At 35.0% G+C, this 21174-nt stretch overlaps 1 protein-coding gene and 1 long non-coding RNA gene across 8 annotated transcripts in view; one reads left to right on the top strand and one right to left on the bottom strand.

The window, feature by feature from the left end:
* Positions 1-21174, bottom strand: part of tei (irregular chiasm C-roughest protein teiresias) — a 429576-nt gene that overhangs the window by 186458 nt on the left and 221944 nt on the right. For all 6 annotated transcript variants that reach the window (XM_076535391.1, XM_076535392.1, XM_076535393.1 and 3 more), the window contains 2 exons: positions 19036-19375; positions 17858-18093 (listed from right to left, as the gene is read on the bottom strand). In XM_076535391.1, coding sequence (XP_076391506.1) covers positions 17858-18093; positions 19036-19375 — 576 coding nt within the window. The remainder of the gene's footprint in view (positions 1-17857; positions 18094-19035; positions 19376-21174) is intronic.
* LOC143265137 (uncharacterized) overlaps positions 1-21174 on the top strand; it is a 594179-nt gene that overhangs the window by 390118 nt on the left and 182887 nt on the right. The gene's annotated exons all lie outside the window — the stretch shown is intronic.

Genomic DNA, 21174 nt, shown 5'->3' with positions numbered 1-21174 from the left:
GTTGTACGAGTCGGTTGTCGTTTAACCGGGGCTCTTGTTACCAGACATTCGACTCTGGTGACTTTCAACGTATGGGTTTAAGAATGAGTGAGATTTGGTGGGGTTAGTCAAATATATATTAGAATTTTTAGGGGTTTTTTTAGGCTTTTTTAGGGTTATTGATATTTTCAATTTAAGGGTAAATTTGTAGAATTTCATTCGTTGGATTCTTCGACTTTTTTAGGGTTATTAATATTTTTAATTTAAGGGTAAATTTGTCAAATTTAATTCGTTGAATTCTTCGACTTTTTTGGCGGTTATTGATATTTTTAATTTAAGGGTAAATTTGTCAAATTTCATTCGTTGAATTCTTCAACTTTTTTTGGGGGTTATTAATATTTTTAATTTAAGGGTAAATTTACAAAATTTAATTCGTTGGATTCTTTGACTTTTATTGAGGTTATTAATATTTTTAATTTAAGGGTAAATTTGTCAAATTTAATTCGTTGAATTCTTCAACTTTTTTTGGGGTTATTAATATTTTTAATTTAAGGGTAAATTTACAAAATTTAATTCGTTGGATTCTTTGACTTTTTTGGGGGGTTATTAATATTTTTAATTTATGGGTAACTTTGTCAAACTTAATTCGTTGAATTCTTCGACTTTTTTGGAGTTATTAATATTTTTAATTTAAGGGTAAATTTACAAAATTTAATTCGTTGAATTCTTCGACTTTTTTAGGGTTATTAATATTTTTAATTTAAGGGTAAATTTGTCAAATTTAATTCGTCAACTATTCACAATTAATCCTAAAGCTATGTGTACTAACATGAAATTATGCTATAAAAATATACAATTATTGCTGATAAAATAATTGTTATAATTATTGAAATTATTGCTGGTATAGTTTAAGGTAGCTTGTTAACTGGAGATGTAGTGTGTTTTGTTTCGTAGTAATCGAACATTCGAACAAGTCTGCAATGTCTGCAAGAAATTTACAATTGTCAAGAATACATAACTTGCCCTGGGAAACAAAACACTGAGTGATTATACGAAGTTGGGAATACTTGCAACTGTAATGGAGAACCCTTCGAACAAGAAGATATCGATAATCGATTAAACTTCATGGAGATTTGTATTTATCACCTTTGGGTAAATAACTTTTCTTGTGGGACTGTGTTGCAAATTTAATAAAGGAAATTTTGTTGGTAACGATTAGAATTATACAATCGAGTCAAAATGTATTATATCCAAGGTGTATAATTATACATTTTATAATTAAATATCCTATTGAACATTTAACCTGTAACTCTATAATCTAACCTCACATAACCTAAAAATCGAAGTAGCTCCAAAAACAGTGCTGCAATAATTAAATATCCACCTCCCACAATTTAAATTTCAATTTGCATATAACCTAACTTATCATAACCTGAAAATCAAAATAGCTCCAAAAACAGTACTGCAATAATTAAATATCCACCTCGCACAATTTAAATTTCAATTTGCCTATAACCTAACCTAACATAACCTAAAAGACGAAATAGTTCTAGAACCTGTGCTGCAATAATTAAAAATCCAGCTCTCACAATTTAAATCTCAATTTGTCCATAACCTAACTTATCATAACCTAAAAATCAAAATAGCTCCAAAAACAGTACTGCAATAATTAAATATCCACCTCTCACAATTTAAATCTATTTGCCTCTAACCTAACCTAAAAAACAAAATGGCTCCAAAAACACAGCTACAGTAATCAACATCTCAAACCACCTAAATTTTCTTAAAAAACACCAAAACGCATAGTGCAGAGAAGAACAAAGAATATAGAGAAAATAACCTAAAAATCTAGCACGAATCAATAATTAAAATCAAGAAGCACCTCAATTTCGCGAAGAATCGAAACGCAGAGAGGAATAAAGAATATTGAGAACGGAAGAACAGTTTGTTCGACTAAATAGCTTTAGGCATTTTCGCGGAAAAGCCTCTTTTCTCAGTATCGAGTAATTATTTAGTTACCAAGCAACAAGAACGGGGGTGTTTTTCAGCGGAAAGAAAATCTCGAACCAGATAGGATGTTGCGCAACAAATCGTACAAAATGAATCCTGTTCGAGTGGAGATTTATGGCGGGCTGTATAATACGACAGAGATTATAATCGCAGGGATTACGGGCCGGCTTCGTCATTAAATCGCGTAGAACACCAGAGATTGTTTCGCCGCTGTTTGCACGGCAACTGAACAAGCAATGAAACGACTGACCGGAGATAGTCAACTAATTATGGCGTTCCTCGTGGACCAGAAAACAGAACAATGATCTCTATATATCGGCATCCTGATCACGCTTGGTAGCTATCTGTTAAAGGATGCGCCGTGCGAGACCAGTTAATTAACTGTGTTTCACAATATCAGTCGACGAGATTAAAGTCGATTGACTATCTTCGCGATGCTTCGACGAATTGTTCGATAAATGCTTCGTCAAACATATTGCATTTCCGGGAATTAGAACATTCATTTAGACATTATTCAGATTTCGCTTCTTTACTCGTGAATTTCGATACCAATTATTTTACGTACTTTTTTTCCAATGTTATTTTTGTATATTTTAGAGGGTTCGGTTAGATAAAATATTTTTAAACATGAAAATACGTGATGAAATATTATATTGAATTATACTATTCTCTTGTATGGTACTTTAAAAAAAGTTGTACAAATTATTATCAATTATGAATAACTTTGTAATTGAACATTGAAAGGAGTTGTTAAATAAATAAGTAACTATTATCAATTATGAATACCTTTGCAACTAAACAGTAGTGACATAAAATAAGTTTTCACAACTGTAATTTTATTAATCAACAAAGAGTATCAAATAGCAATAATAGAAACGCAGTAACAAAGAATATGAAACAAGATTTCTCGAGTGTTTACCATTGTAAAAGTGTTAATATCTTTACGAATCCTTTCTCCAAGGATATTCTTAAGAAAACATTATTCCTTCTTTTATGTATTTTAATTTAAATCTCGAAGAATTAACCAGTTCCTTTTGGCTTACCGAGCACTCGTTCCACGATCCTTTTTTTAAGATTGTCACTTTGTTAAACGCTCAAAGGACTCGGTACTTTCTTTATCTCGGCAAAACGAGAATCTCCTTTGCGTTGTCCTTTTATTTCGACGCGAAGTAAAGTTTGCCGAGGAGAAACGTCCGAATAATTATATTAAACAACGTTTTACTTTGTCGCTATTGATTCGGATCTGAAACGTGTAAATTTTGGTGGTTTGATAATTGACGAAATTATTTTATCTCTCGTTTTTCGAGTGTCTATCAATTTTTAATTATTGAATAAATAACAATTAAAAATGAAAATCAATTTACTTCTACAGAACTTAATCAAAAAACAAAGTTTAATCTTCAGGCGACTTAATTAAAAGTTACATTTTTATTCTTAATTAGAAGTCTTAATTGAAGACTGAAAGTAAATCGTTAATTAACGGAGTCCTCAATTAAAATTAACTGTTGGCCTTCAATCTGTCAGAATCAAAACTTAAACCTTAATTTTCGTTGAGAAAATCATTCAATTAACAATTACCATACGTTCTTAATTAAGACGTATTTAATTATCGGTCGAAATTAAACTAATCAATTCTTATCAAAATTATGAAAAATTTTTCCTTTTGCACAATTTTTATTTTTAGAAATTTCAAAAATTTCCAATCAAAAAGTATTTAATTATTTAACTGATTTTTCATCGAAATTATACAAAATTTTCAATCTTTGTAATTTTGAGAAATTTCAAATCCATCAATAGAAAGTTTATAATCGCAAATAAAATCCCACATTTCACCTCAGAAAATACTACGTTTTCTCTTCGCGTTCGATCTTCGCCACAATCTTCGAACACTCGTACTAGATCCCTTGTTCTCTGCTGTTCTGATTTTTTCCCATCTTCTTCCTGAAATTCAATTTACTGGCTTGTTCTTCGTCCCGTAAAGTCGAACAGAACACGCGTGTGGCCGTTGTGGTGCAGTGAACGTCTGATCGTGACAACGGGCAGACTATCGTCGCTTAACGGTACTTGTTCCAATCGCAATCTTTCGAACCCCTTGACTTTCCTTTTAATCTCGCTCCGGCTCTTTTATATATAGGGTGTACGAAAAACTTCCTGTATTTACACCTCGCGTATTTCAATTACATGGTTTCACTCAAACAAGGACATAATATGTAAACTTAATAAAACGTTCTCAAAAATTGTATAATTTTATGAAGTTACAAATTTGTACATTTTTAAACTTGCGTTAGAAGTAATACCCTGTACATGTATGTATGTATGCATGTACATGTATGTGTCCATATGTATACAGGTACATGTATGTGTCCATATGTATGCAGATACATGTATGTGTCCATGTTTATACAAGCACATATATGTGTCCATATGTATATACGCACATATGTGTGTCTATATTTATACAAGCACATATATGTGTCCATATGTATATACGCACATATGTGTGTCCATATTTATACAAGCACATGTATGTGTCCATATTTATACAAGCACATGTATGTGTCCATATTTATACAAGCACATGTATGTGTCCATATGTATACAAGCACATGTATGTGTCCATATGTATACAGATACATGTATGTGTCCATATTCATACAAGCACATATATGTGTCTATATTTATACAAGCACATGTATGTGTCCATATTTATACAAGCACATGTATGTGTTCATATGTATACAGATACATGTTTATGTCCATATTTATACAAGCACATGTATGTGTCCATATGTATACCCACACATGTATGTGTCAATATGTATACAGATACATGTATGTGTCCATATTCATACAAGCACATATATGTGTCCATATGTATACACGCACATATATGTGTCCGTATTTATACACATACATGTATGCATCCATATGTATACACGCACATGTATGTGTCCATATGTATATGTACACAATATGTGACTGCACACTTTGAACCCTGATATATGATATTGATTTTTGGTTCATTAACCTTGCAATATGAAATTGAAGAATCTTTCGACCACCTCTACTATAATATCATTTATGAAACTTGACATAGTACATTGCAGGCAATATAAAAATTAAGGTCGCAAAAGTTACTAAAACTGTGGGAATAATAACAATAGAAATACAGTATACAATGGTGTCTGTAATATTTGTGAGACGACAGAAAATAAATGTGCGTTGTCCAAGAGAGGAAGAGTCTCCATCGTACTTCGGTAAAGTCCCGAAGCCAATATTCCCGAGGAAATTCCGTTTGCCGTCAAAGGGGCGATTTTTAATTCATACAGTCAACGTACGATTCATTGTACCGTTAGCTCGCTCAAAGAAACGCAACTTAACGTCTCTCGGCGAAAGTTTAAATAATACCACCCACCTTTGAGCGTGCAATATCGTTCGCTCGATCGACGTTTCATTTCGCCCGGTGAAATCCTACAAAGAAAATTCCGAACGGACGCACAAGAAGAAGATGACGATGGTAAAGAGAAAGAGGGCAAATGAATCGGAAGAATCAGACACAGAGAGATGGTGAAACTTATAAAGAACGTCTCCGTTGACGTCTACATGAATCAGACACCATTATCATGCAAACCTTTGAGTTTTATCGAACGACCATCGTGAAAGACAATATTGCCAGTCGGTTGCTGGCCTTCTCGATGCTAGAACGAAACCCGGAATTCCACGAATTTCGTTCGCGTGGTTTCAACGATGGAGTTTGACCGACGCGACGGCCTGGAGCTAGTAGTATCGGTCAGGTCTGCCCTGATAAAGGAGAAAGCCCCGATATTGGTCAGACAGTGGAATGCCCGTTGTTCGTGTCGGACAACAAGATTTCTCTCTGTACCTTATACCAGTCTCGTCAGTCAGTATAGACCGAAGGGTGAACGAAGATCAACCTACTGGGTGCTCCAAAATTAAAGCTCATATTTTCAGATTTGCAAATTTTTTAACTTTACATCTCATGAATTCTCAGATTCCTAAATTTGCAAATTTTCTAATGTTTCATCTCCCGAATTTTCAGATCTTAAAGTTGCAAATTTTCCAACTTTCAAGCTCTCGAATCCTCAGATCCCCAAATTCCAAATTTTGCAACTTTCACACTCCCGAATTCTCAGATCCCAAATTTGCAAATTTTCCAATTTTGAAGCTCCCGAATCCTCAGGTTCCCAATTTGCAAATTTTCCCATTTTCAAGCTCCCGAATTCTCAGATCCCAAATTTGCAAATTTTCCAAATCTCAAGCTCCCGAATCCTCAAATCCCCAAATTCCAAATTTTCCAACTTTCACGCTCCCGAATCCTCAGATCTCCAATTTGCAAATTTTGCAACTTTCACGCTCCCGAATCCTCAGATCCCCAAATTGCAAATTTTCCAACTTTCACGCTTCCGAATCCTCAGATCCCCAATTTGCAAATTTTGCAACTTTCACGCTCCCGAATCCTCAGATCCCCAAATTGCAAATTTTCCAACTTTCACGCTTCCGAATCCTCAGATCCCCAAATTCCAAATTTTCCAACTTTCACGCTCCCGAATCCTCAGATCCCCAATTTGCAGATTTTGCAACTTTCACGCTCCCGAATCCTCAGATCCCCAATTTGCACATTTTCCAACTTTCACGCTCCCGAATCCTCAGATCCCCAAATTCCAAATTTTCCAACTTTCACGCTCCCGAATCCTTAGATCCCCAAATTCCAAATTTTCCAACTTTCAAGCTCCCAAATCCTCAGATCCCAATTTACAAATTTTCCAAATTTCCATCTTCCGAATCCTCAGATCCCCAAATTTCAAATCTTCCAACTTCCCATCTCCCAAATCCTCGGATCTCAAATTTGCAAATTTTCCAACTTCCCATCTCCCGAATCCTCAGATCCCCAATTTGCAAATTTTCCAACTTCCCATCTCCCAAATCCTCGGATCTCAAATTTTCAAATTTTCCAACTCTCACATGCTTGTAGCAGATGTAAATTCTAACAGCCACTTATGTACTCTAGTAGCCACTAGAACAGCTACCTATGAACTCCAGTAGCTACTTATAAACATGTACATATAACTCTAACTGATACAAATTAGAATAGCTATTCATGAACTCCATTGTAGTTACCTATGAACCTATGACTACTGAACCGAATTGATTGATGTAATATGCACAAAGGACGCGACAATCTTTTGACAGTACCGCGAGGCACGATTACCCAAGGAACAATAGAATCGAAAGCCTCCGAAATTCTCTGGCGGGTTGTTGCTCACGGTCGTACCTCTCGCGGTATCTGACAGCTATACTTTTCAGTCTGTTATAAATACACCGTGTAAACGTCTCCGTGACACCGGTGCGTTTCTCCCTTGCGCTTCCGCGGCTTCCGCTTTCGAGCGGTGACAACAGCGAAAACAATGAACAGCCCCGGCTCGTTCCGCGGGCAAACTTCGGCTTTTGTTCCGGAGCACCAGGAACGGGAGCCAGACGAAAAAGAAGTCTCCGCTCGGTTTACGATGCGGCACAATACTTTTATCTTGCGAAATTCGTCGCGGGGAACACCAGACAAGCCTGGTTAATTAGATTCGAGGTAAGGTTCACGTGTATGGAACTTCTAAAATGATGTTGTTGGATTTAGAAGTTTATTAACGAGTTATACGAGCGAATATATTTAATTAACTCTTTTGTTACGGTGGCAGTCGTATAATTAAACAGATTTCCATTCTCATTGACGGCTAATTAACGATTCGTGACTAAACGTCCTTTGGCTGAGAATTAAATTGTTATTGCTAATTGAACGATCTGGAAATTGGAAGTCGATTTTAATTCGAACTTGCAGATTAGTTCGGAGTTCCAAGATTGAAAGTTAATTTTAATCGGGTACTTTTAATGGTTATTTTTTAGGGGTAACGAGGCACTTTTGAGTTGTGTATTTGTCAAGGAACTTTTCGGTAGTTGATATTAGAGATTAATTGTTTTCAAACTTTTCATTCTGCTTTATTTCTTTTTGTTATGGTTGGAGCATTTACTGCTTACATATAGTAGCTATATGTAGCTGCTTATGAACTCTAGTAATAACTAGAGTACATTTAATAAGATGTAGCTACTTATGAACATGCATGCATGTATGAATATATTTACAGTAGTAAATGTAAATTAAAGGGGTGACAAGTAAATCGTACTCTACAGTTTCAGATAAAAAAGCATGATAAAGGTGGTCAAATGTTTTTGATCGATTTCAGATGGTCCAACAACATGTCAAAGTTATTTTACACCAACTGAAGATGTTTGACTAGGTCCATATTTACAAGGATTTTTTACTACGTCGATATTTACAAATATATTTACTGGGTCCATATTTATGATATTTGATGGGATCATTCTCGAAGATATTTGATCAGGTCGATATTTTTAAAGATATTTGACTTAGTTGTTATTTTGCTGGATCCATATTTTTAAAGATATTCGATTAAGTCACAATATTGAAAGATACTTGATCAGATCGATATTTTCAAAGATATTTACTGGGTTGTTATTTATAAAGACATTTAGCTGTATCCATATTTTCAAACATATTCGATTAGATCTCCATATTGAAAGGTTAGGTTAGATACTGTATTAGGATCCACATTTTCAAAGATATTCCATTAGGTCACAATATTCAAAGATACTTGATCAGATCGATATTTTCAAAGATATTTACTAGATTCTTATTTATAAAGATATTTAACTGCATCCATATTTTCGAACATATTCGATTAGATCTTCATATTGAAATGTTAGGTTAGATACTGTATTAGGATCCTCATTTTCAAAGATATTCCATTAGGTCACAATATTCAAAGATACTTGATCAGATCGATATTTTCAAAGACATTTACTAGGTTCTTATTTATAAAGATATTTAGCTGCATCCATATTTTCAAACATATTCGATTAGATCTCCATATTGAAATGTTAGGTTAGATACTATATTAGGATCCACATTTTCAAAGATATTCCATTAGGTCACAATATTCAAAGATACTTGATCAGATCGATATTTTCAAAGATATTTACTAGGTTCTTATTTATAAAGATATTTAGCTGCATCCATGTTTTCAAACACATTCGATTAGATCTCCATATTAAAAGGTTAGGTTAGATACTATATTAGGATCCACATTTTCAAAGATATTCGATTAGGTCACAATATTCAAAGATACTTGATCAGGTAGATATTTTCAAAGATATTTGAGACCACAATAAAGACATTCACGTATAAAATGCACTGTAAATATTAAAATAAATAACAGCAATATTTAAGATATTTCTGAGAACCGATCAATTAACAGTTGGTAACGGAATATTCACGGTAGTTCGATCAAGTTGACCTTAATATATCGCCTTGTTCGCGGCGTCTTGCGCATACCTGTTCTAGGATCGTACACGCACTTAGACAATCGTCGTTCCGGACCAGTGGGACAAGGGCATTAATGCAGGTGGTGTAAATTAGCGCATCAAAGCCCAGTACTATACTACCACGTCGCCCAGTGATTATTGATGCGAGCCAACCATTGGCCACTAACTACCCATTGATTAGCTGAAGGTTTCCGCGTAATTAATGGAACATTCTCCAGTACCGATGGCCCAGATCGATCAATTGCGATCGTTGTCTTTGCCATGCTCCTCGAAACTTTTAATTACCCTTTAGACATTTTAACGACTGCGATTTTTAATTAGAAAATTTACCATTTCTTCTGTTAAATAGATATCTTCTAAAGTTATTGAGTCATTTATGATATGAAAACAGATAGAAAGGACATGTTATTTCAAGTTTGAATTTAGATCTAGCATGACGATACTTATTTTACATTTATTTTGTCGCATCAAAGATTAATATTGAAACATAACAGAGACATATTCAATGAAAATTAAAATTGCTTCAACTTAGAAAATTATTACTTTTGAACCATCACATATGTCACACTGTCATTTACACGAGTGTTCTCATATGTGACCGTCAACGTGTTAAAATTCTCCATGATGATCCACGCGAAACAAGAATTAGTCCAAACAGCCGTGAAATAATTACACAAAAGTGCGCATACGATCATCAGGTGTTAAAACTCCAGGTCCACAAGTACCGAACAATTTGAAACATGTCGCAAGTACTGTGATCCACAAAACGTAGAACGGGAAGCAGGTAAAGCCAAAAACCGTCGATTACGAGTGGTTTGAGTGCAAAATCAGGTTTACAAGAGGGCTCGCTTCGGCATCGAGCTGAAGTAATTTAATCTCGACGGTCGATGATGACCACAGGAGTCGTCAAACATCGAGTGGCCGACATATTCGACGCGGGGGCTGTTTCGACGCGTACGTTTCCGCGGTTACATCCGCGATCAGAATTCGCGCATGCTGTTAGCGTACACTTGAACGAGTACGCGATCGATCGATCGTTCGTTCTTGTTATTAGGCAATGGATTCTGTTTGTGGAGCTTATACGGCCGGCCTGGCTCGTCGAAAAAGCCTATTTGACGGCCGAGTTTGATCCCGAATACGGTTACATTGACGCCCTGTCTCCCTTTTGTTACCTGCTAACTCAATTTTCCTGCTGATTCGTGTTCGCGCTGGGTTTCCGGTTTTCAATCGCTATGCCCTTTAAAACGTACACGTTATAATTTTACGTTTTAACGTATTAATAAGCTAGATACCTTTGTTTCTGGGGACGAGTGAAATTATAGATGTCGTACAATATTGGGTTACTCTTTACGTCAAAAGAGGTGCAAGATATAAACTAGAAGTGATATGAAAATATGATACATTGAAATAAAATAACATTCGAATAGAATTAGTAGAATTTAATTATTTAGAAGATTTGTTAAAGAGTAAAATGGTAGATGAACAATATTGGGTTATGGCTGACTCTTCACGTCAAAAGAGGTGCAGGATACGAACTAGAATTGATACTACGAATAAAATACATTGAAATAAAATAACATTCGAATAGAATTAGTAGAATTTATTTATTTGAAAGATTTGTTAAAGAGTAAAATGGTAGATGAACAATATTTGATTATGGCTGACTCTTCACGTCAAAAGAGGTGCAGGATACGAACTAGAATTGATACTACAAATAAAATACATTAAAATAAAATAACATTCAAATAGAATTAGTAGAATTTATTTATTTAGAAGATTTGTTAAAGAGTAAAATGATAGGTGAACAATATTGGGTTATGGCTGACATTTTTACGTCAAAAGAGTGCAAGATACGAACTAGAATTGATACTACGAATACAATACATTGAAATAAAATAACATTCGAATAGAATTAGTAGAATTTATTTATTTAGAAGATTTGTTAAAGAGTAAAATGGTAGATGAACAATATTGGGTTATGGCTGACTCTTCACGTCAAAAGAGGTGCAAGATACGAACTAAAATTGATACTACAAATACGATACATTGAAATAAAATAACATTCGAATAGAATTAGTAGAATTTAATTATTTAGAAGATTTGTTAAAGAGTAAAATGGTAGATGAACAATATTGGGTTATGGCTGACTCTTCACGTCAAAAGAGGTGCAGGATACGAACTAGAATTGATACTACAAATACAATACAGTAAAATAAAATAACATTCGAACAGAATTAGTAGAATTTATTTATTCAGAAGATCTGTTGAGTAAAATGATATACGTCCAGTAAAAACATGATGTACAACTGAAATGAAATAAAATTCGAACAGAATTATGATACAACTTACGAATTTATAAAAATATCTTTATAAAAAAAAAAAATGATCACATCCGATAATAAACCTCAACAACAAACTTAACAAAAAAAGAGAATTATCAGACACTCTAAGCGATCCCGGTTTTGCGAAGAAGGAATTTCTGCTTTGAAAAGCCATCTCCGTTATCTGCTGCGATCTCAATGTACCCTTCCGAGTTGTCTGTTGCTGCAGCCTCTGTCTCGTGAAACACGAGCACGAGCCTACATTGACATAGGTGTGTTGCACACCGTCGAATGCCATCAAGGTGGAATGGCGAGTCAATAACCTCGAGCTTCCGGTCGACGGTGCACTTGAAGGGCTGTCGTTCGAACCGACAACTCTGCTTCGTTGCACGACGTTATCGTTCCCGTGCATTTAGCGTCGGTCAACGATACGCGTTGCCGAAGAAATCACGCTTCCGGTCTGTTCGACAACATTGATTGGCTCTGCGGATCGATCATTGTGGATCGGAAGCTACTTTCTAAGGTTAAATGATTTTATCGCTCGGCATTTTATTCTTTTCCAGAGAAAATGAAAATTTCCACGGGTTGATTGATTACTGGGGAAACAAAAGATTATTGTCGGAAACAAAGGCTGCTTGCGAAATGATTTTGTTCTTTCTTGTGGTGCGATTTTTTCAAGATGAAAATCTCGAAGATTTTGGCAGGGTTGATTGATTATTGGGAACAAAAACTACTTTATAAGTTTTGAAGTGATTTCTTTCTTGACGGGTGGGTTTTATTTTTTGCGGTGAAAATGGTGAAGAAAATTTTTAGTCACAGAGTTGATTGAATCTGAGAAGTTTATACATTTAAGGCAAATAATAAAATTAAGGTTTTATGGTACTAAATATTAATGCCTCCTCTCATTAGATGTATCTTCATTTTATGGAGAGAGGATGTCGATTGAATTTTATCCTCTTCGACTACTTTTGGAATTAGCAGAAGCGACCTGGTTCGTTGATGTGATTATATTATATTCGTCTTAAATCGATACCTCTTCAATAAGAGATCTTTAGTTCCTAATACTATCATGCTAAAGTTTGTGTCGCGATACATGAAACTCAAAAGCAAGTATTCTTTGTCGCTATATTTTGAGAGGATACATTGCCTTTACCTATGAACATTATAGATGACAAATAGGAACAAAAATAACAATTAAATAACTCTAAATAATAGTTCTCCTATACAAGAATAAACTAACTGCAAATCCCGATAATTAAGTACCTAAAAGATACAACAAAGAACTGCCTATAAAGCGATAATTAACTAACAATAACTAACAGTAATAAACTAACTATTAAAACCAGGACAGTGCTCCCTAAGAAAAATGCACTATTTCACCTATCTTCCAGTACGAAAGATATGAAAATAAGAAAAGAAGCGTTATCGAACGAATTCGTTGAATACCTGACGATAACAGGATGGCACGATTCGTCCAAGAGCGTCCTCTGTCTATTTATCGACTAAAATACTGAGAATTTGGCGGAATAGCCGCATAAAACGCGCATTACTCTTAACTTTTTCTCGCTCGCGAATTCGAGACCGGGGACCCCGAGGGCGCTAAACAAATCTATCCCCATCAGACGCAGAACAACGTTGCGATGCTCCAGGCAGCATCTTCCTTCCTCTCCCTACTGTTCTTTCCTCGGATTACATAAAGGATGACTCAGTGGAATTTCCGAAGGGCAGTTAGAACGATGATTATGGCCCGCGGCTAAGTTACAAGCCGATTATCGGCTACTTTGATCCCCTTTGCGCATTCCATTTCCAACTGCTTTGTACGCGTGTTACCCTCAACGAGAATTATCGATGTGACGCGATTTCGGTTTGACTGTTTCGGTTTGGGCGACGCATTTTAGTTGTAAAGATACTGGGAGGTTCTTAGAAGATACTGGGTCTTAGAATGCAAATTATAGCGAAAGGTTTAAACCTCTCTCGTTCAAATTTTAGTCGAACAAATTTTTTTTTAAAATTAATTCTTTACTCATAGGAGCTATAAGACCCAAAGAGTAATGTATTCTGGTGGTTCTTAGAAGACACTGGGTCTTAGAATGCAAATTATAGCGAAAGGTTTAAACCTCTCTCGTTCAAATTTTAGTCGAACAAATCTTTTTTTCAAATTAATTCTTTATTCATAAGAGGTATAAGACCCAACGAGTACTGTATTCTGGTGGTTCTTGGAATATACTGGGTCTTAGAATGCAAATTATAGCGAAAGGTTTAAACCTCTCTCGTTCAAACTTTAGTCGAACAAATTTTCTTTTCAAATTAATTCTTTATTCATAGGAGCTATAAGACCCAAAGAGTACTGTATTCTGGTGGTTCTTAGAAGACACTGGGCCTTAGAATGCAAATTATAGCGAAAGATTTAAACCTCTCTCGTTCAAATTTTAGTCGAGCAAATTTTCTTTTTAAATTAATTCTTTATTCATAAGAGGTATAAGACCCAAAGAGTACTGTATTTTCAATGACTTAAATTCTGAATCAAAGGCACCTACTTCACGAACAAGAAAATTGCAAAATGTAGAAATTTTTAGATTGAAAAACTAGGGTGTTCCTAATAGCGAAAGTTTAGAAACGTAGTCCTCTCAGCCATATAGCCTAGCAGAAAATGAGTACACGTGTAAACAAATACACATTATTTCAGCCGTCTCTCAAACCTCCAAACTTTCATTCAACTCATTTCGACACACTCGAAACTAAAAAACAACCGTTTAAAATTCAAACGTACGCAAGCGAAATTAAATATCCGGCAGACGTAAGCGGCGGCAGATGAACCATGAACAAATGGAGAGGGATGCTACCAGCATTGGCGTAACTAGCCAAGGATCAAAGGGTTCCACCCTCATAAAATACGGTCCTGGTCTCAAGGAAGGGGACTCAGCTTTTTCATATTAGAAACTTTAAATTTTATAAAATTAAAAATTTTTCTACTTGCAAATTTTTAAATTCTCAGATACTTCATTTTCCAAATTCTTCAATTTCCAATATCTCTAAATCCATAATTTTATAAATTCTCTAATCTTCTAAAATCTCCAAAATTCTTAACTCTGTCAATTGTTTAAATTTTCCGAATATCCTTCAACTTTGCAAATCCCAAATTCTCAAATCTGCAGATACTTCATTTTCCAAATCCTTCAATTTCCAATATCTCTAAATCCATAATTTTATAAATTCTCTAATCTTCTAAAATCTCCAAAATTCTTAACTCTGTCAATTGTTTAAATTTTCCGAATATCCTTCAACTTTGCAAATCCCAAATTCTCAAATCTACAGATACTTCATTTTCCAAATCCTTCAATTTCCAATATCTCTAAATCCATAATTTTATAAATTCTCTAATCTTCTAAAATCTTCAAAATTCTTAACTCTGTCAATTGTTTAAATTTTCCGAATATCCTTCAACTTTGCAAATCCCAAATTCTCAAATCTACAGATACTTCATTTTCCAAATCCTTCAATTTCCAATATCTCTAAATCCATAATTTTATAAATTCTCTAATCTTCTAAAATCTCCAAAATTCTTAACTCTGTCAATTGTTTAAATTTTCCGAATATCCTTCAACTTAGCAAATTCCCAAATAGTAGCCTTCATTCATAGTTCAGCACAAGCTTGTTAAGTTAACAACCTTGTTAACATTTAACAGAAAAAGTTGACAGTTAACACTTATTTATAATAATTAACATATAGATCGTTTAATAAGCCTTCATAGATCATAGGTTTGTCATAACCGATGCTGTCCGCAGAAATCGAAGTTACGCCAATGGACATCAGACGCCGAAGAGAGCAACGGACAGCGTCGGACGAAAATAAAAGGAAAGAGCTGTCCTTCGCGCGGGTAACGCGGGATATTAAAAACAAAAGTGGTCCGCGGAAGGGGTCGCAGCTTCATTTCGAACGTGATTCGAGCGGAACAGCGAAGAGGGTTGAAGTGCGTCACGCGGGCCGATTGTTCCGGCGTCGCGGTGCCATTGTTTCGCGCGCGTGTACACGCGTGTTCGCCGCGGAGACAAGTGCAGTCGGCGAAACCGCGACGTACTGACGCGTTCGTCAACGAAAATGGAGGAGGAAAAAATAGATAGAGCAGGAGAAACGATGGGCGGAATGAGACGAGCGGATAGAAAGAAGAGAAATGTTTACTGCAGATGCATATTCATGCGATGCTCTCATCCTGGTCCAAGTGACGCGGATTAATATGCATAAAATCCTTGCGTTACCTGCACGGCTTCTGCGAGACCGTGATGAATTTTTTACGGAAATTCTCTTCCGCGACTTTCGAAGAGGTTCGATTTTCTTAACTCTTGGTTTTATTTTATGGAAAGTGGTCTACAAAAATTATTGGGAGATAATCAAGTTATCTATTTTGTTATTTGTATCGTTGAAGGCTAGACAGGACATTTAACCTCACTTTATTTAATATGTGCGTCACACTATTTTCTGCTGAATGTTTCTTTTTTTGTTCAATTGCAGAAATATTTTTTAATTAACGTTTAGTGAAAGCTTTCTGAACTTGACTGTAATCCTAGAATGCTTGTTTAAATTTTGATTTGAAGGGGAGCATTGAATTTATTATTATTTTTTGATAATAGCTGTGAGATGTAAAACATTTGTAATACATTATTTTCAATATTGTAACGCAGAGAATATTTAAATTGAAGGAGTTATGTAAAGAAGCATTAAATTTAAATAAATACACGTTACGAATTTGTAACTAAATATTGTAAAACTCTGGTTACGATTTCCACGCTCGAGGTAATAAAATACGTGAATACATTTTGAAGGAAAATATACAAATAAAATACGCAAATACGGTAAAACGTAAATAAAATTTATCATCTCCTTCGATTCGTAACTCTTTATACAATGCCACGATAAATAAAATATAAAGTATAATAGTACAGTATGTATCAAATAACAAAAGGATTAAAAATTGCAAAATGTCACAAATATCGGAGGTAAAAATTGAAAACTGCGAAATGTTACAAATACCGAAAGTAAAAAATGAAAGACTTCAAACGTGTCCACTGAAAAATTAAAGGCTTTGTATCAAACACCGAAATCAAAAATTAAAACTTTGAAGTGTGACAAATATCAGAAATCAAAACTAAAAACATCAAATTATAACAAATATTAAAAATAAAAATGATAAATATATGAAAATATAACAAATGTCAAAAATAAAAATTAAAAAACATTAAAATAGAACAAACATCAAAAACAAAAATTAAAGACATCAAAATATGACAAATATTAAAAATAAAAATTATAAATACATGAAAATATAACAAATGCCAAAAATAAAAATTAAGAAACATCAAAATAGAACAAACATCAAAAACAAAAATTAAAGACATCAAAATATAACAAATATCAAAAATAAAAATTAAAGACATCAAAATATAACAAATACCAAAAATAAAAATTAAGAAACATCAAAATATAACAAACATCAAAAACAAAAATTAAAGACATTAAAATATAACAAATTTCAAAAATAAAAATCAAAAAACCTCAAAATATAACAAATATCAAAAATAAAAATTAAGAAACCTCAAAATATAACAAACATCAAAAATAAAAATTAAAGAACATCAAAATATAACAAATATCAAGAATAAAAATTAAAAAGTCTCCAAATATAACAAACATCAAAAATAAAAATTAGAAACATCAAAATATAACAAATATCAAAAACAAAAATTAAAAAACCTCAAAATATAACAAACATCAAAAACAAAAATTAGGAAACATCAAAATATAACAAATACCAAAAATAAAAATTAAAAAACCTCAAAATATAACAAACATCAAAAATAAAAATTGAAGACATCAAAATATAACAAATATCAAAAAATAAAAATGAAGACATAAAAATCAAATACTAGAAATAAAGAATGACCTTATACTTTGGCATGTGACATGTGGAGCGACACGACACGTGAACTGGCATATCAATTTCATCTCGCAGGTGCATAATAGAAAATGTATGATAGAAAATTTAATTACAATACGATCGATACAGATCGCTGCGGGTAATACGCTTTTAGGCAACAATGTCTTACCGTCGCTACTATATTGAATTTAATAATGTACTCACCGAGAACGACGAGCTTCACAGGCCTGCCGGCTAGTATCTCTCCTTGATCATTTTCGATCGTGCAGCTCCATATACCATCGTCTTCCAATCTGACGTTGTCTATATGCAATTCGGCCGTGATAGAGTCTCCGATATATCTGTGGCCAGTTCCGCTCATCTCCGTTTTCGTGTTGATTGTAATCATATCCACCGGACTTCCGTCGTGTAGCCATGTCGCTGGTCGTGTTCTGTAGCTCCTAACCAGATAATTCGTACCAATTAGAGAATTAACTCCACAGTACCATACTATGTTACCACCTCAATTCCTTACTCAAACTGTTCGGACACGATTTTAAATCCCCAAGAAAAATCATAATCGTTCGAACATCTGTCAGCAACATTTCACGACAGAAATAATGGAGAACTGGGTCCATTAACTACGATTAACTTGTCTGTACAAACTTTTCCTTTAATTAAGAACCCTAATCTCTTCTATCGCCTTCGATACATTACGTCCCTCCGGAGAATCGAAAGAAACGGGAAACCAATAAAGCAATATATTCTCCGCGAACTTATTCTCTTGCCACATTTATTAGGTTGATCGGGAAATTTTGTTTTGAAGTTATACTTTGTTTCTTGTGGGCGAACGCTATATTACTGAATTAATGGATATTTGATGGCTGGAGACATTAGTGCACTATGGTAACAAATAGACTTAGAGATTCATAGGTAGATGTCTGCATGTTTAAGTATCTGGACACATAGAGACTTGGACACGTAAATAATTAGATACTTAGATACCCAGGTACCTGGACATTTACATAGGTAAATTTTTAAACACATGGATACCTAAATACCCAGCTAGATCAGCTGTAGATAGTCTAAACACATAGATGTCCAGGTACTCAGATAGCTACATTCCTAGACACATAAATGTATATACACCAAGATATCCAAATACATAGATATCTAAAAAGTTGGATACCCAGATACTAAGAAGTCTAGATACCTAAATAGATACGTCAAATGCACAAAATCCAGCATAAGTCATATGTACCAATAAGTCTACCCAAATAGACACCCAGATGTCTACCTTGTCAACAATCTATCCAAAGATAAAATATGTACTGCCCAAATAAAAAGAGAGCAAATCACGGTAGGACAGGGTTTCCGTTTGTCGATAAAGAAGCCGAAATTACCTTGTTGCCCCAGGTAGCAGTAGCCTCGAGTAATTTGCTTCAAGCTCGCACGGCAGTATGAGCTTGCTGTGAAATTTCACCATCATTTCCAAGGGTGGCTTTGACGGTGTGGCGGCTGTATCCAAGGATAGTGGAACGTTGGTTGTAGCGGAGGAGCTGGTAGACCATAAGTCCTCTTCGTGGGCTAAAAGGGCCGCGGGCTGCGCCACCTCGTCCGACAGAGAAATCAACGTCGGGCTGGACGTTGTTGTACTGGTCGTGCTCGTCGTTGTTCTTCTGCCTCGTCGTCCACCCTCTTGTCTACCACGGAGGGTGAAAACGCCGGCCTCGTTCACAGACCCTGTAACAACCGCCATACACGTCGTGATTGAGACGTTGTTCTTGTCGGTGAACGTTCAAAGGTTCGAATGCTTCGTGGGATTCCAAGAACGATTTATCTTCATTTTTGGTACTAACTTTCGCACAATTACGAGCGACGCGGTGATCATTGCTTGATTTATGAGAATAGTTTGTTGAATTTTACGTAGTTGTTGAATTTTAGTTCTTAAATTTTATTAATAATGTTAAAGGTAGAAATGTAGATGTCAAAGTAATATATAGAGTGATTACGTGTTTGGAGTCTGCAGACCCTGCAGGATCAGATTATCAGGTTTTATGCTAGATGAATATATCTCACATTAAATATACACATACTCATAAACAGTTAGAAATATCGCATTGTGTTTACACCTTTCATTTATGTCATAAAATACATATTCTTTTTGTACGAAATTTATCTAGTAAGAGACTGTTCCAGCTTCCCTTTATTAAACCGTAATTAAATAAGCAAAATTGAACCTGCTCGTCATCTTGATCGAATTTTAATCATCGAGCTAACTTTCAATAATACGGGATGCAACAGAAGCTTAATACAAGTCACCTGAAGCTTCCTCCGATGACGCTAATAATGTAACTGCACCTCGAACGCCCCGTAACGATACCGTGCCTAATCAAATTGTCGAATTTGATCATGTAAACGCGCCGACGGGAGCTGACAAAGCGGCAAAATAAATTTACATGGCACAAGGCAGTTCTTAATTAAACGATGTTTCGAACGCTTGGCCGATCCTTCCGAAAACTGTCTATCAGGCTAGCCGAGACCCGAGGAAAACTAATTATGACTTCGATGGACCGCAAATGGCTATAACTATCCGACGCAACTAAGGCGCCTTGTCGACCCGCGTCTAACTCACCCTTCCATTCTCGGTAAACTGTGGAAGAAGCTATTTTTTATTGCTCAACAAACAACCGCCAAGTCGAACAATCTTCGGTCCCCTAACATCGCGAACTAACGCAGCCGCTCTGCTAAAAGCATTATTCTCCTGTTCTTCTCGCACGGTGTACAGTCTGCGCCAAATATCGCTTTCGTAGGAAAAATGTGGCAGTTCTGAAGTTAGAGGGTGAGTCATTTGGCACTTCTTGGGGGTTCCTAGGGATTTTTAAGAGATTTTTCAAGATTTCTTGGGTTTTTAGGGATTTTTCAAGGTTTCTGGGATTTTTAGAGATATTTCAAGGTTCCTGGAATGTTTTGGGGATTTTTCAAGGCTACTGGGGTGTTTTGAGAATTTCAAGGTTTCTTGGATTTTTAAGGATTTTTCAAGGTTACTGGGATATTTCAAGGTTCCTGGAATGTTTTGGGGATTTTTTAAGGTTACTGGGGTGTTTTGGGAATTTCAAGGTTTCTTGGATTTTTAGGGATTTTTCAAGGTTACTGGGATGTTTTGGGAATTTCAAGGTTTCTTGGATGTTTAGGGATTTTTCAAGGTTACTGGGATGTTTTGGGAATTTCAAGGTTTCTTGGATGTTTAGGAATTTTTCAAAGTTACTGGGATGTTTGGGGATTTTTTAAGATTATTGGGGTGTTTAGGGATTTTTCAAGGTTTCTTAGATTTTTAGGGATTTTTCAAGGTTACTGAGATGTTTCAATGTTTTTGGAATTTTTAGAGATATTTCAAGGTTCCTGGAATGTTTTGGGGATTTTTCAAGGTTTTTGGGATTTTTAGGGTTTAAACGTTAGGCACAGGTTAAGAATTTGTGGACCCAGCATTCGAGGATTTTGGGATTTGTGAAATTATGGATACGGAAATATAGGAATTTGGA

Source organism: Megachile rotundata, chromosome 9 (assembly GCF_050947335.1).
Source record: "Megachile rotundata isolate GNS110a chromosome 9, iyMegRotu1, whole genome shotgun sequence".
Lineage (NCBI taxonomy): Eukaryota > Metazoa > Arthropoda > Insecta > Hymenoptera > Megachilidae > Megachile > Megachile rotundata.
Note: the sequence above shows the minus strand (reverse complement) of the source record. Positions and strands in the feature narration are given on the sequence as shown.